We start from the raw sequence: 18,085 nt of genomic DNA on the forward strand, positions 1-18,085 counted from the left end.
AACATGTGGAGTCTGGTATTTTCCTAGTACACCTATTCTAGATTAGTTCTTAGTCTCAAGTCTATAAGTTTCACTTCATCTAGAGTCCAGAAAGCCTTTGGAGGCTCACTGTCCTTGTCTTAGTATTCATTGTGGTTTGCTTCTCTCACCCCCACCACTGTATGTCTTTCAGTAGTTTTCCATTTCGCAAGCCTAAGATGGCATATAGTTCTTTGAACTCAATGTAAAAATTTTCACATCATGGTGTTTATCTTGTAAATAGTTGATATTTCTCAGATTTTTAGTTACTTAAGATGGAAGTCGGATGCCAAACTTGAAAGTCTTCCTCTAGCTGAAGTCTAATTTATACCTTGAGCTAGCTGAGAGAGAATTATTTACTCTGTAAAGTCACAATCTCATCTCATAAAGTTCATTCTCCATTTTCTCCATAATTTGAGCACATACCATACATCTTAAATTGATTCAAGATGGGTAATGAGGTGTTACAACTTCAGTATATGGTATTGGCTGATGTGGGTAAAATTTCCTCTCGTTGGGTTATCAAGCTTTGCACTGTGATTGAAAAACCATTTTTGAATGCAGTGGCACAGTTGATCAATTCATAATTCATATATAAAACAAACTAAACTTATATTATTTTATCAAAAACTTGTTCCACCCTTGACTTGATCATTGGCAGAGCATCTTAAAGCCATTCATGTACTTGGCTTCTAGAATACTCCATGTGATCAAGGTACAGTTTGATCTCCTCTTCTTTTCCAAGTATTCTTGAAGATTTAGTTGGTGTGTTTACCATCAAGGCCTTCTAGTAGAATGATGACAGTAAAAGAAAGAAGAAATGGGTACACATAGGTACGCATGTCATGGTGATAGACCCAAAATGTGGCATGTAAACACACACTTTTAAGGTCATTTTGGGATCATTTCATGTGTATTATATTAAATTTTACAAGAATTTTTCATTTCATCCACTAAATAGAGTAAGTGATTAAAATTGTGTTTTAATGTCATTTTTATGCATATTCTACATACTCAAGAATTTCATAGTAAGAATATAGTTAAGGCATTGTTAATGTTCTAATGTTCTATTTAGTATGGTATCTATGCAATTGCAGGGGTACAGTCAATATTGAAGTTGAAGAAAGAAATAGAGAAAATTATTGAAGAAGAAGAATTAATAATGATGAAAAAATAATTAATAATAATAATAAATGGTTTATTGAGCCAGCCAGTGCCAACCAGGTGGATTAGCACCCAAGCATGCCACAGGCAGGCGACCGTGTGACGCTCAAGCTCGCCCGCAGCTAGCAAAGGGCAGCGCAGCACCCAGCAAACAGGCCCAGCCCTAGCCTTGCAAGGAACATAGGAAGCAAGAAACACAATGTCCCATTCAGGCCCAAATAGATAAGTTTGTTTGAGTACACAAGAGAGGTACAATGATTTAATTCAATGAAGAAGAGTGAGCAAAATTTATACAGTGTCTCCGTTTTTAAAACTTTCCATTATGGGATTTGAATCACATTATCTATTTTAGAATTGCAGCGGACCGAGCCACTGAACAACCAATTGGTTGGGCCGCGATCTAAAGAAAACAAAAAGTAAATTGATACCGGGCTTCGAGCAAACCCAGCCCGAAGCCGGTGTCTTTTAGGGCTTATTTTGAAAGACAGAAGATCTCATCCGTCCGATCGTCTTTAAGAAGATCGGACAGTGATATATGGCAGTCTTATTTAATATATTTTCTGTCTTTTTTCCAAGATTCCTATTGGCTACCAGGGATGACGCAGATTGTGGGACCATTCAGTAGACGAATCAGAAGAAGGCAAGGCTGACGAGGCACTGCCGTGGGCAACTGACAGGGCAGGAGCGGGGTGCACCGTTTAATCTTGGTCCATGGCTGCGATTTAATCGCAGGCGTTGGACCCAAATGAGCCCCATCAAATGGCCAGGGGCAGTTTGGTCCAATTCCGCCCATTAATCTTGGTCAACGCCGCCAGTCGGAGGCCATTTGCAGCCAAGGGGGGACCGTTGGGCCATCCAACGGCCTAGGAGGACCCCCAGGGCCCTCCCTCCATCGAACAGCTTGGGAGGTCCCTCCCAAGCCATTAAAGGGGGCCAAATCATGCATCTTTCGACCACAAGCCTCAAAGAAGCGGGGATCCCTTCCGGCAGCGTCGAGAGTAGCAGGAGGGTCGTGATAACCTCCTGCCAGCTCAAGAAGCTCCAGGCGGCATCAGGAGAAGCCAGAGCATCCCTGTATTTGCGCCTGGACAGAGGAGAAGAACGAGGGAACTCCTAAACCAAAGTTCGACGGCGGAGATCAGCGCAGCCACTCTCCTCTTAAAATTAGGGTGATTTAGGTATGTTTATGAATCTCTACGGTTGAATTGTACATTTTCTTTCCATATGGATGCATAACTTCATTCATATTTAGATACTGATCAAGATTTTTTTCATGTTTTCTTCATCGCAGCCTCTCCAAGGCATTTTATCAAACATCCAACGTGCATTGTATAATTGTTACGATTTCATAAGCTCATACTTCTTTACATTATAAAAAATATGCATCTACTCTACTCTGACTTATCACGGGCATTTTGTCAGACACTTCACAGGTGTTCGACAGAAATATCCTGTTATCTTTGTTTTCCAGTACAAATAAATCTATATAATAACTAAATGACTCTCTTATTTCGACCCTCCTTTTGGGAATTTGGTCGAGCACCTTTAAGGTGTTCGACTAAATCACCTTTTACTTCAGAAATTGATTGTAAAATACATCTTAAAAATGTATAAAAATATATTAAATATATGTTAACTATATAATGAACAATATACCTCTATAAGCTACCTTCTACCACTATAGGCAACCTTATATTAATATAAATAATGTTTAATTACTACCAATATCCCCTTTTCCCTTCCTTAATATCTCTATATCTTTGTAGATACTTAATCATATGATAATTAGATACTTATGCTCTCCCTATATATCTTCTTAGTATATATAAATACTTCTCTAGCTTACCTATTTATTCTTAATTAAATAATTTTTCTTTATACATCTAGCTTCTTCTTGGTCTTGTTCTTTACTCTTATTAAACTAATTACTCTTATTAAGTACCTTCTACTTATTCACTAATTATATTACTCTCATCCTTAACTATAATATACAATATCTTAGTTCTTTATTATTCTTAGTATCTATATAATATATATACATATAATATAGGATACTCTCTCCTCTGTATGTCTTTTATTCACCTATTATTTTATCTACTTACCACTAGTTATTTCTTCTTATTCTTATTACCTTTAGTATTATTATTATACCTATTGACTAAAAACTCAATTATTAAAACTATCTCTAAAGGCCAGTCCCTGTGGGACAACCTCACTCCAACTATACAGTTGAGTGAGTTATACATTTATCAAATTTGTTTGATAGTAAGCAAATTAAATTTACAATGACAATTCAAATTTATTACGCAATTTGCCTCCATCACATGGGTACCTAAAATTGGTGTCCCCTTATAAATATGTATTTAAGAAATTTTCATAAAATCCTTATAAATGAAGTATATCTACCAACATCTTTTAATCTTATGTGTGTAACCTCTAGGACCATGTATGAATCTAGGTAATAACTTTAATGGCCCAACAACATTTATTGACCAACATTATTAATTAAATATACTGACATATAGAATAATTGATAAAGGATCAATTTAACCCAATCAATAGGTCAAGTTTTCAGCCCATGGGGTTCCAAGCTCTACCTCTTTCTATAGAAGATTCACAATAGTATTAGAAATTTGGCATGGAACCTTTACCATTATTGGTAGCCTTACACATATAATCCTTTGATCGTGCGAGGCTCTTCAATGGCTTAGGCAATGGTTAGTTGTCAAACCCTAATGCTTAGTTTAATTAGTATTGATGCCTAATGGGGATCATTTGAGAATCTCTACTACATTTGCCAAGGGTTTGATGCATCTTCTTTCTCAAGTCATTCTCCTCTAATCTCCTCTATTATCGAGGCCACTCAATCATCTTTGTGTACTTCATACTATGTGCAAGTTGAGACATGTTTGAATCCCATGGTTAGATACTTGTACATATTAGCTTAAACATATTCATCCATACACAAGATGTCTTGGTGTCTTAAGTCAATAGACCACCTATAGAACCATGACATGAACATTTAGGTATAATACCATTTTGGGATTCATACGGATCACTTCAATGAACTCTTTCTCTAAGAAGGACCCACCTTCTATCCTTAGTGTATTCAGACTGATGACAACACGATCAACTTTACATATTGTCTAAATAGGATTAAATGTTTTTATTATATTTGTACAACTCAATGCCCATCTCGAGTATCCAATGAAACATATTTTTTTTATAACCAACCTGACGATTAGTGATTTTTGTATTATTATCTCATCATAATTCACCAAGTCAGTCTAAGCGTACAGGAACTTCATAAAAAACATCACACGAGAAAAATAATGAAATATCTATTTAAATAAAATTAGATATTAATGGAAGTATGATTGACTTGGCGGTCACATAATATCCAACACCTCTATTAATAGTCATCAGATGGGGCAGGTCATTGCAGCTAATGCAATATATAGTACAGTAGAACTATCATGGGCTCCTTTTATTCCCTTGATGATGCATCATGGATTACTAGGTAGTTTTAAAGAAATGGGAACCATTATTGAATAAATATATGCAACACATCATGATGCAACACATTATAGTTAAATTTTAACTATTGGTTTGGTGATTTGAATTTAGAGTAATGATTCAAAAGGTGACCAAATGAGACTACTCACTAGAATATATTTTTGAAATCAAACATACTGACCTGGAAACCCAAAAAACATGACCCTCAACCATATGTTCGTTTGAGATTTGTATACTCACCCATATTCTCATTGGGTTGAGAAACCCATCCACAAGTCTACTAAAATCCATATCAACCAAATCCTAAGAATACCCAAACATAGTAGACCTGAGGGAGTCTTGGTAGGCAAGGGGCAAGAAGATAAAGAGGTGAAGGAGGTGATATCAATCAAGTTAACTCACCAATATAAAAATATTCCTTCAACTAAAACAACACAAATAATAAATAGAGATTCGCTAACAATGATTTGTCTAAATCATACTGTCAAAGCATACTCATTTTGAAATTTTCTCATGCATATATAGAAAATAAAAAATGTAAAATCTTTTGGACATACTGCTTCTCTATACACAGGTGGATCAATTCTGTGGTACATGATAAGAAGGTCTGGGGAGAGGGGTATGGAGGAGGAGAGTGGAGGGGAGAGGGTAGGTAAAAGAGGTTAACCTATTAAGTTTATTCATCCATACAGAGATAACCTCATTGCCTAAATAACACAAATAACAAAAAATATTCTCTTGTGGTGGTTTGTGCAAATTATCATTTTCATCTATTTAGCAACTTATAAAAAGTTATGTATTTATTTCATTGGTTAAAAATTGTATTTATATTTTATACTACACTATGGTTTATATTTATAAAATACAAACATATTTATCCAGAAAAAAATTACAATCTGTAGTGCAAATTTCATTAGTGCCTAAGAGTAATAGTCCAATGGAATAATTTGATTTTGACATCCTTGAGGTTGATTCATATGCAGTCATCCATATTTTCTTACATGGGTAGACTCATGCAAGATTTCAGAAACCCAAGTAATGGAGAAGAGAATGGAATTTTTTTTGTTTATGCTAGTTCTAGGATAGCAAAGTTGGCAAAGCCAGAATACATTTATCTTGTAAAGACTGAATGGTACAATGTCATGCCACAATGTTGGGAAGAGGCATTTAAACGATCTGAAGAAAATGAAGGATATATGTACCCCCCAAAATCTACCATATTGTTTTAGGAATATTCAACAAATGATACACTAAAAAGTGATGATGCTTCAGTGGCACTCTTTGAGCTTCCAATAAAGATTTCAACTGTGATGTTTCTAGGAGAATTCAACTATAACAATAAGTGGTTAAAGAAGAGGAACGATAGAGGAGAGAGAGAAGAAGAAGAACAAGAAGTGAACATCACTAAAGAGATCACTATTCCTAAAAAATACCAACATACATGTAGTGTCATATTATAAAAAAGTATAGTATGTTTTAATGACCCTATTTAGATTAAATTCGAATTGTCTACATTTTTCCTTATTAAATCATGGTCATCTACATTTCATCATATCTATGTTTTTAACTCATATTGAATCCTGACAGGTAAGTCTCTCAACGTGAATAGGTCACATGTTCATTAATGTAAATATATATGTTTGACAATCCAAACGCACATTCCACCCATTCAATGTTGATTCATATGATATATTCATGTAATGCATGTGTGATGCTTACAATGAAGTGCATGAATACATGGTTTGAAAAAATTATTTATGATGATTTCATGATATCAACATCACTAGTTTTGAAATGTGTGTTCTAAATATTCCTATTTAATTAATGCTCAAGAAGGAGATAATTTTTTTATAGAATAACAATACCTAGTCCCACTCATATAATAAATGGTATGTAATGTAGCCATTAATGTGGAGACATTAATGATACATAGTGGGAAATCTTTAGGCAATTAGTTCACTGAATTGGTATGTATGAATTATGGTGATATTTTTAATATTGTTGTAAATTTAATTCTCCTGAATCAAATAATTTTTTAGTTATATAAGCTCCTTCAAATATGTATAGTGGGAGTGAGGTTGTCTCCACCATGGATTCCCCTCTCCTTTAGAGAGGGACCTAATGTTGAGTTAGGATTGGGAAAAATAAGATTATGAGTTATATACTAAGAGAAAATAAACAAAGGGATAAAGTGCAGGGAAATGTCAAGGATTGATTGGGAATGGAAGGAAGTGAAGGTAGATACAATTTAAGATGACATGTAATAATAATTAATTGTAGATATTTAGATATTGTAAGTAGGGAGTGAAATTTACTTAAATTACTATAATGAAGGAAGACCTTAAGATAAGTAGTGGAGTTTTTTTTTATTTTTTAATGAAGATATGAGATAAATAAGGGGAAGAGAGGGTAGTAAAAATACTATGATTATTAAGTGATTTAGTTAGTTTTTTATTTATTTTAATTAAAAGTAAGTTATAAATGATATAGGAGATAGATATAGTAATGAGGGATATTAAGATTTAGATACATGGTGAATCAGGAATTTTATTTAAATGAAATATAAGAGGAAGAATGGAGAGGAACGGGGATGAGAATATTAATGAGAATAAAAAATATAATATTTTATTATATATATTAATTGGGTGAGGTGCTTATTGATATAGGATAGCAGTGTAAGAATTTGTGAGATAAGAGAGAATATATTTTTTAGAAGGTTTTAACAAGATAGAGAGGAAGAGAATAAGAGAAGATAGAGAGGATTATTAAGAGTAATAAAGAAGTGAATATTTACATACTTATTAATGGGTTATGGGGCCTTGATCTAGATGAAAAACCAGCAACAATTCAAAGCATAAGTCTTAAAATGGAATTGTAACACCACCATTAAAACATGAATCGAAACACCTAGGCATGAATCACCTCTGTGATTTCTTCGATCCTCGATTGAGTTACGTCAAGCTGCTCATGTATGCAGCCTCTACATTTATACACTTAAAGTTTATTCTGACGTCCAAAAGAACATTTGTGTATGGCCCTCTTGGCCCATATATCAGTGTAGTTAACATATCTAGTGGCCCAGTAACCTTTACTTGGCCTTCCAAATTATTTAATTATTTCATATAGATTCATTAGTGATGGATTGATTTAACCCAATTAATAGGTTGAGTCCCCCACTTATGGGGTGTCAAGCTACACCTCGTGCTCTATAAGATAAAAAGGAGTGTGTATAAACTCTTGCAAGGAATGTATCCATCATCAGTTACAGTGTTTGTATAATCCCTTATCCACTTGACATTCCTAGGATGACTTAGGGTATGGTCAACTTTCAAACCCTAATTGGCTAAGGACTTCATCACATTATCTTCCTCGAGTTGTTCCATATTATATAGTGGCTTGAGAATCCCATCTTGACCATTCAATTCTCTTCGTGAACTTATTGATCCATCCAAACTAAGACTTTTAAGAATTCCATGAAGAAGAACTTGTAGGTCATGTTCAACGTACTTTCGTCCATCTATAATGACTTTAGTGTCTTATGCCTATGGTTTCCTATGGATCATTTTATTGAAATATTTTTGATAAAGAGCAACCATTATTATTTTTAGTGTCTCCACGCTAATGGCTACTGAACTAGCCATACTCATCATTTGAGTAATAAAAGATAGTGAATTATATGTGAATACTTCGATGTCCTTATCCAGTATCATTTGAATAGGTGTATTTAGAACAGATGATTAAATATCAGTGATCTCTATATTATTATCTCATGATTATTCACTAAGTTGGATCATGTAGTTGTGGAATTTATCATAAACATGACACATGCACTATAATGAATATATTGATTTAATAAACATGGAACAAGATATGGAATGTGTGATTGGCTTTACGTCCACATCTGTGCTCATCACGAACCCCCAAAGGGAGTGGGAGTCAATTGAACATCTCCACCATTGGTAGGAATTTCACTTGCAGTTTGAATCCCAATTCTTGTAAACTTTGGATGATTGTGTTGGGTTAATTATGACCTTTTTATCCTAATAGGTGAGCAACCGTACTCCATCACAATAGTGACATATGGGTTAATGGCTCACACTTTGGCTAAGCATTGTACAAAGAAACTCCCAAGAGCCATGAGGATTGAAGAAATGGCCATGGTAATAGGCAAATCATGACATAGTAAGATGATTCTCCCAATTTAATTATTTGGTACTATAAATGCTTAAGAAAGTATAAAAAAGAGTCATTACGAGTGAAAATAACAGAGATAATTCTCCAAAGTTTTCACTAACGGTATACTTGGTGCAACCGAGCTTTAAGATCAAATCTTCAGACAAAAATCCAGTTATAAAAGGAGTTACAATTAGAAATAAGATGTCCATGAGCATCATGGCATTCGTAAAAAGTGAACAAGGAGGCAAACCCCCATCTTCCACATATCTTTGTCACCTAACATGACATTAGTCAATTCATGAAATAAAGTTTAGGTTATGTTTCCATAACATAATCATAATCAATCATCTGCTCTTATAGCAGCATTCCCCATCCAAGGCCATTGTGTGTTCTCCAAATCCCTTGCATCAGCTGCAGAACGCCATAGACCCCCTATTTGTTACTATTGTTAAAGTACTAGTCTGCTCTCTACTTCTAGTTTGTTATGCGCGTATACACTCAACTCGTAGCCCACTCCACTTGTTACCATTGAACGGTATAGCTAGGAGCAGAAGCAAGGAATGGAACCCTTAACCTCGTCCTTGTCAAGGCTATGATCTACATCAATCTATTTCTTCCAAATTTTCTTATGAAAGAAATAATTACTAAGCAATCTTGATAGAGACAAGTTATTCCCCATCATTTTTTCAGCGTGATGTTTCTACAAGGTTTTTATGTTTTCTCTCAGATGTTTCATTTTTTATGGGTGTGTGGAAAAAATACTAGATGAGCATTTTATTTTTTTCAAAGATGAATGAAGAGATTGATATTTGACATCCCAATCTAACTGAAAGTACTGAATTTTAGTGTTAATTGTTTTCCTATTTTTTTCGAATTCAATAAACTTGGGTTGTGAGTTACTTTTCATTTTAATATGATTGTGCCATGTATATTTACGAGAATCATTAAACATGTCATACTATAAAAACCAAGAATATGAAAAATTGGTAGTGTTTTCCAAAAATCAGAATGGATTATTTCAAGTAATTTACTCAAACTATGATAGGTTGGTGATAGCGAATGTTATGATACTTAAAAGTACTACATGATTCACACTAGTTTTTATTGAGGTATGTGAAAGGCATACCAAATTTCCTTGCTGTATGTTGAAGATTTTGAAATTGGGGATGGTCAAGTCATGTGTGCCATGTTTCTGATAAAGCCATTTCTCCATGGTATCTTGTGGGATTACATGGATGAGAATCCAGGTTGTGTTGGTTTTTTGTCCTTAAAAAGACAATGGGAGGAATGGATTTGAATATAACATCATTATCAAAAGTTAACGCGTGCATCGATAGTACATAATTAGTTAGTTCAAGAACGTGAAGAACATCTTTAAAACAGATATTTGTATCATAAGTAGACATTTTATAAGAACCAATAGATAAATATTCCAAGCCTATACCATTACGCAGCTGAAGATGATTATGTCATTGGGAATAAATGAAGATGTTTAGGCTACCATCTCGGAGCAAATGAAAAGTCTGTCGATTCCGATATGCTGTGAAATGTGTAAGATAAAATGCAGAAGCAAAGAAGATTTTGAATGTCACAAGCTTAATCCACATAGAAAGAACGTGGAGAAGAAGAAGGAACAAAAGTATCCCAGAATCGACCAAATCTGCACAAAAATCTCCCAAAAAAAGAGCCAGGATGGGTGACGATGCTTAATCCACCCTCTCAGACCCACCAAGAGGTTACGATCTCATATGAGGCGTGATGAATGATGAGTAGAAGAAAGAGGCCGGATGATTATCTTTATTCCCTCTTTTAATGACACGTAATGAGTTTTGAGATCATTATCGATGGGTCCACCATGCTGGTTTTGGGAAATCTTCATGCTATTAACCCTGTTTCTTCTTCAAATATGATGTGTTTCTTCAATTTTCAACATTTTTTTCATTATTTCCTGTGGGAAGCATTGATATATTTTCTTCTTTTATGTTTTACATCAACCTGATCCGATCCCGAACCCCATGATTTGGTATTCAATAGAGATTACGACCATCACGAAATGTTCATGTTCACCATAAAAGGGAGAGACATGTGATGTTTGGAACAGAGAGGACCCATTAAAGAAAAACTCCTCTCCCTTTCTGTCTTGAGAGACAGATAATATAAACACGCGGGATCATTTGCAAACGCTGGGTCCCCATTCAGCGGGACATTTATTAATTTCGTCCTCCCGCTTCACCGCACTCGTGCTTCCTCACGCCCTATTCCAAACCGGAGAGAGGGGTAAAGTAAGAACTGAATTGTTACCGGGGTGTAAATACATCACATTTTGGGCAGTACGATCGCTATTCACGCTTCCATTTCAAATTTTCCAAAACAGCGGTTCGGGGACCCCATCATTCAAGCACCATTAAAAGCAGCTTCACTCACGCCTGCTTCACCTTCTCCAATCTTCACCATCTTCGCCGTAAAGGGTAAAAGGAAAAGCTTGTCCTTCGTCTTCTTCTTCATCCTCGTAATGGCAGAGACGAAGAGATCAGTCAAGAAGACGCAAGCAAAGAAGAAGAAGAAGGAGAGACCGGAGAAGTTTTCGCCGTGGGAGAACTTGTGGGGGATCCTCAACTGCAAGCGCCGTCTTGGAGACGTCAGCCGAGAGCGGCGAAGGAGAGTCGTCATCGTCTGTCTCAATTCTCAGAGCAAGCCCACGAAAGCCTCTAAAGAAGCTGCCAAGACCCCTCCCACTTCTTCCCTGTCCCCTTCTCGTTCTTCTCCTTCTTCTTCCTCGCTGAGAACTGGTTCGTCTTCTTCTTCCTCCTCGCGTGGGCTTCACCTGAGCCGGTTCACAGGCTGCTATGAGTGCCAGACTGCAGCCGACCCTATACAATGGATCCATAGAAGCCGCTCTCTCCGAACTATCTCGCCATGCCCGGACTGCGGTGAGCTCTTCTTCAGGCCCGAGAGCCTCGAACAGCACCAGATCGAGAAGCACGCAGGTGACCCGTGTTAACAATTTTAAGTTTCATTTTTCCTTTTTATTTTGGGTTTATTTATAATGACCCTTGTCTCACTATTCTTCCTTCCTTTTTCTTTCTTTATTTTGGGTTTCATACATTGACCCGCGTCCCTCAATTCTTCATTAGTTTTCTCTTTTCATTTTGGGAACTCTACAGTCAACCACGTCCCACAATTCTTTCTTACCTTTTCTTTCTTTAGTTTGGGTCTTTTACAGTAACCCTCGCCCTACAATTCTCAGTTTTTTGTATATGTTGTTTTGGGTATTTTACAATGACCCTCGTCCTACAATTCTTCCTTCGTTTTTTTTAGTATTTTGATCTGACCCTCGTCCCACAGTCCTTTCATAATATTTCTTTCCTTAATTTCTTTTTTATTTACCCACAACCGTCAATTTTTCCTTTGCTTTTCTTTATTTGTTTTGGGTTTTTTCCAGTGATGGAGATGAAGCCAGGGGACAGCAGCAGAGACATCGTGGAGATCATCTTCCACTCGAGTTGGTTAAAGGAGGCGCGGCTCTGCGAGATAGAGAGGATCCTCAAGATCAACAACACGAAAAGAACGATCGGCAGATTTGAAGAACACAGAAGTCTGGTGAAGAGCAAGGCGGGGAAGCTATCGAAGAAGCACCCGCGCTGCGCCGCCGACGGGAACGAGCAGTTAAGGTTTTACTCCGTCACCGTCGCCTGCGACCTCGGCAGCGCCGGCGCCACCGCGTTATGCACATCGTCGGCGCCGCCTTGCGGCGTATGCAGCATCATCAGAGATGGGTTTAAGGTTAATGAGCAGGAGGGGATTGCCACCATGGCTACCAGTGGGAAGGCGCATAACGTGGCAGCAGGTGGTAGGGCCATGCTGGTTTGCCGCGTGATTGCTGGCCGCGTGAAGAAGCAGCAGGAAGGTTCGCTAGAGGAGTATGACTCCGTTTCAGGGGACTGTTCCGCCATGGACGAGCTCGTCGTCTTCAATCCTAGGGCCATCCTTCCGTGTTTCGTGGTCATTTACAGGAGCTTCTAGGGTTTCTTGTTGAGTTTGGATTTCCTAAATGACAATAACATATAATATTGTAGATTTAAAGCTATCATATGATCTCACTAAAGTGAGTCAATTATGTTAAGACATCATAGGATGTTCGGCTATCATGGGGTTACGATATTTCAAATAAGAGTGAGGATTTGATGTGTAGAGACTAAGTCAATTCTACATAAAATGATGGGATAATTTAGGATGGGCTTTGTAAGGGGCCAGTCCTTGAGTCACGAGTCAAGGTTTTCTTTTTGAGTTCCCTTTGCTTCTAGGACAGGCGTTCTTAGACTTGATGATTCAAAAGACTATTTATCAATGTAGAAGACTTTCAATGGTGCAAGGTATGTATTCTTAACTCTATAATTAATTTAATTTAAACAATATATATTCTTAAAGTAAAGTCATTCGCCAGCAAGAAGGTTCTTAATGTTTCTGCGATAAGACGAACCAGGAAGGTATGCAGTTCTTATTCCGTCACGGATGAGCTCCCTTCTTCAAGCAGAAGGCCAGCATGTCGTGTTTCCTGGTCATATAGTGGAGTTTATATTCTTCTCCTCTGTCACTGTGAGTTTCTGTTGAGAGAAAGTGACTGGTCCGCATCTTTCTCTCTCTGTTTGTGTCTATCCCTCCCACATCATACGCATGAGTCATGACACTATTTAACTGTACTGTAGCAGAGCTATTGATGGCGGCGGTCATCCTCTTATGTCCACTAGGATTTCTCCATCCCGTATTTCTATTTCTACGAGCGGGGGACCATGCGAGGTAGCAAAGAAGGCTTTGTCTTTTAATCGATTTGCGACGAGTACGTCCTGCTGTGGGGATTCGGTGGATGGATTTTTCCTCTCATCACTTCATTCACTTCGCCATCTCAACCATTCTTCTCATCTTCTTTCTCAGAATGTTTGGTTTCCTCGACTGCAGATGGACCTAGATGACTCTTTTCCAAAGATATCAAGATCCATGAATAAGAAAGAGATAAAGACATTGACGATGGAGGGATGCTGAGAGGTGCAAAACAGATGGTATCAAATGACAGTAAATAGATAAAAGGTAGATCTATCGCTAGATGATTGTTACAAAAAAAGATAAGTAGGTTAGTAGGTGAATGCTACAGGAATTGATTATTGGATACTAGCTGAGTAGATATAGCGCAACGCCTGGTGGGTAACAAATTTTACTGATTCCTCCGATGTGAACTCTCTCTCTCTAGAGGTATGCCTTTTTCACAACATTTTTAACCATTCAACTGTTAGACGGGGTGCTTATTGGTTGTTGGATACGATTTCTTCATAGAACATCTCAGTCATCTTTGGGACTTTATTAAATATTTGATACTTTGTTCATAATTGGTAGATCTATCACTAGATGACTGTTACAAAAATAGGTTAGTAAGTAGATGCTAGAGGAATTGATTGGTAGATAATGGCAGGGTAGATATAGGGTAAGGTGAGGTGGGTAACAAAAGCTTCTCTCTCTCTCCCCTCTCTCTCTCTCTCTCTCTCTCTCTCTCTCTCTCTCTCTCTCTCTCTCTCTCTCTCTCTCTCTCTCTCTCTCTCTCTCTCTCTCTCTCTCTCTCTCTCTCTCTCTCTCTCTCTCTCTTTCTTTCTCTCTCTCTCTATCTCTATATCTATCTCTCTCTCCCTCTATCTCTCCCTCTCTCTATCTCCCTCTCCCTCTCTTTCTCTCTCCCTCCCTCTCCTTCTCTCTCCCTCTCTCTCTCTATCTCCCTTTCTCTCCCTCTCACTAGAGGTGTGCCTCTTACAGACAGGGTGCTTATTAATTTGTTGGATATGATTGCTTAATAGAGTATCTTGGTCATATATGGGAATTTATCAGATATTTCATATTTAATTCAAAGTATCTCAGCCACCTATGGGAATTGGTTGTAATTCTTTTTTTTTTACTTACATAATTAATGCAATTCAGTTTGCAATAAAGTCTCAAAAGTGAGAATATGTAGACTATTTACTATTATCGGACCCCAAATTCAATGAATATATTCTTAAATAGTATCTTTGAAGACCTTTACGTCCTGTGGTGACCTAGGAAAGCATTAGTAGAGTTATATGAGGGGACATGTAATAATTCGTCTCCCTCCATTATTTATATTTTAGTAATTAAACAGTATTAAGCAATAATTTATCTCCCTACATGGTTGTTCTCAAATTATATTGAGGAACAAAGTGAAACTTGGCAAACAACTTAAATATCAGTTTTGGTTTTCTATCATATTCATTACACTTTATATTCACTTATCTTGAAAGTATTATTTTATTACTCCTCTAGTATTAATACACTTAAAATCATAGAAAGTTACACAAAACTATACATGATCATTTCAATCAAACAGTACCTATTTATATTTAAATAGGATTACGAACCAAAAGTAACTCCGTTAATTTTTACATAATAATTCAAGGACACATTTTCTAGCACCCAATAAAATTTTTGAGGCATATTGTTTCGTTTATTTGACATTGTCTGTATTCACTGTGAAATTATTAGTGGCAATCATAACTGAACCAAAATTAAGCAAATATTATGTTAATTCAGTTATTTGGATACCTCATATCCTCGGTTCTATGTCTAATATACATACATGAAATACTATTCATATTTACATATGTATCATTTTTCGATACGATATGACTAATAATACCGAATCCAGGCAGAATTGGAATATACACCTCTGAATGACCGAAGAACTGAAAGAGATACTGGTATAATATAGGGTCTTCCCCTCCAGCAGGATTCATTATTATTGTGAATCTCTTTTTAACATATATTTTCTCTATTTTCTATCAAGTTATTGGCCTTATTTTTTCTCTTAATTTATACATGTTTTTTCTAGTTATATTTCTGACAGTCGGCTTCTAGCTTTTGACCAAAAATGAGATTGATGGTCTAATTTGATCATTTATCAGACAGATCTACATATGACCCAGCCATTGATCATGCCTAGTTGATTAATTGACTATGAAAGTCATCCTTATTGAATAAATTAATTATATTGATTAATCCATCCAATGCTCAAACAAGATAAAATGGAGTTTTAATTAACTTTTAAAATAAATGACAACATAATGAGCAAATCACCTTTTCCCAGATCAAATATATGACTTTAAAATTTGTCAAGTGAGTTGTGATGAGACATTCAAGTACACGGCCCCTAGACATAACCGTGTGATCCGCAGCACGCCAGGTCTCATCTTATTCATCTTGGTGAGCCGTATTTTTTACCCAAAAGCATTGTCTTGTGATTCTGATCACATCAGATGGTAAGGGTAACCAAGGAGATGAAGGAAAATAAGGACGGACGCCTAAAAAACTTTTCTTTGATGGATTTTGGTTAGGGGTCTCTCCTATTTATGCTTAATGGGAGTTCTGTTATAAAACCCTTAAATTTGAAGTATATGGTATGATGTCCAATAAACTATTTCCATGTGACCCTATAGGCCAATGTATCAGTATCGTTACTAACTATAATGGTCGGATAATATTATTTTTCAAGCTTATCCACAAATGCATGTTAAGTAATCAATGATCAATTGAAACCAATCAACATGTGGCCAGCATGTGGGTGGCCAAACTACATCTTGTCTTCTAGAATATGTAAATTAGTAAAACTCTCTCATTGAAATTAGTAATCCCTTAGTTATTATGCATATATGATCCCCATCTACTTGATTTTCCTAGAATGAATTAGGTATTGTTAACTGTAAATCCCTAATCGGTCATCCTAGTTAGTATTGATGTGTTGGGAATTCATCCTCCAACTGACATTCCACTATCTTCGCCGAGGACTTCATCTCGTTGTCTTCATTCAGTTCTCTCCTCCTTTACAGAGGGTATAAAATCACACCTTGACTTTTGATGCCCTTCATGAGTATCATTTTAATAGGAATTTTTACAACACACATTTAAATACCACTGATGTTCATAACATGATCTCATTATATTTCACTTTGTCATACTATGTGCTCATGGGATTCATATAATCATTGTATGTGCATTGGGGATTATATATATACCAATGAATGTTTAACCAGATATGAAATTTATGGTTTACTTTTGGGATACAAATATTTACATAATACTGATGGTCCTAGTAGATAGAGATTGTGAAAAAAAACTCTCACTTTCTTCAATACCTTCTCTCATGTTGTGTTTGTTTATCTCTTTATTTCTCTCACTCCCAAAAATTATAGATATAAATATATATATATATGTGTAGTTTATGTCTATGCAAATATTTCTATCTTATTTTTTACTCTATCTTCCTTATCACATCTTTATTTAGCCCTCTTGTTATATTCATCGCCTTTATAGTTATTTTTTTGTCTCACTATCAATGACAAGGATTTAATTGCATCTCTAAATCCCTACTCTCTCCCTCTACATGTATAATTCTCTTCAATAAATCATTATGTTACACTCATACTGTCACACTCTCTATCCCATCCTTGTTTGGTGAACAGTCTTATTTATTACAGGCGAAGCCTTCCACCTTCATTTTTATCTTATCGTCCCTATTTCAACCTCTCCGCAAATCACCATGCCTAATATCTACAAAGAATGATTAAATGATGATAATATAACATTAAACGGGATCATTATACGTATCATGTATTTTTTTGTGTGCATCACTTATGCGTAATTTTCATGAAAAATGAATAATGTTGGACTAGGTCCGCTTGCCTTTCACAATGTCAAGGAGTAAGCCTCTATAGTTTTATTGAGCTTTAGCGAATCTATAGCATAGTTGAAATTTTAAATGAATATTTTAGGAAGAATTGAAGAGGAGGAGGATCTCAAAAGCCTTTAGGAATAGAAAATAAGTATAATATAAGCTTTAAGGTGTGAAAATCCCACTCAAGTCAACCAGGCCAGGTCACATCTGCTAATGAGATGACCAAGTAATTATCCAAGAGAAACATGTTGACTAGAACTGCAATGTTACAATGCCTTGAAAATTTGGAGCCTATTTTCACTTTCAGATATCCATGGCATGAATCTGAAGTTTGTAGTCATCTTTGCCATCCATTTTGGGGGATTGAATATAAGGAAGATGTACATTGATTCTATTGCACCATAAATATCATAGTCCTTGTATTAAAGAACCTCCTCTAAATCTTGCCATAGTAGAGGTTATCTAAAGAAGGCAGTGAGCTCATTG

At 36.2% G+C, this 18,085-nt stretch overlaps 1 protein-coding gene across 1 annotated transcript; it reads left to right on the top strand.

Annotated features, from left to right (window-relative positions):
* Positions 1-11,198: 11,198 nt before the first annotated feature.
* LOC144716238 (uncharacterized) lies at positions 11,199-12,999 on the top strand. Its single transcript, XM_078591336.1, has 2 exons — positions 11,199-11,861; positions 12,317-12,999. The coding sequence occupies exons 1-2, from the start codon at positions 11,387-11,389 to the stop codon at positions 12,895-12,897; spliced, it is 1,056 nt and encodes a 351-aa protein (XP_078447462.1). The 5' UTR covers positions 11,199-11,386; the 3' UTR covers positions 12,898-12,999.
* Positions 13,000-18,085: the final 5,086 nt, after the last annotated feature.

Source organism: Wolffia australiana, chromosome 20, assembly GCF_029677425.1.
Source record: "Wolffia australiana isolate 7733 chromosome 20, ASM2967742v1".
Lineage (NCBI taxonomy): Eukaryota > Viridiplantae > Streptophyta > Magnoliopsida > Alismatales > Araceae > Wolffia > Wolffia australiana.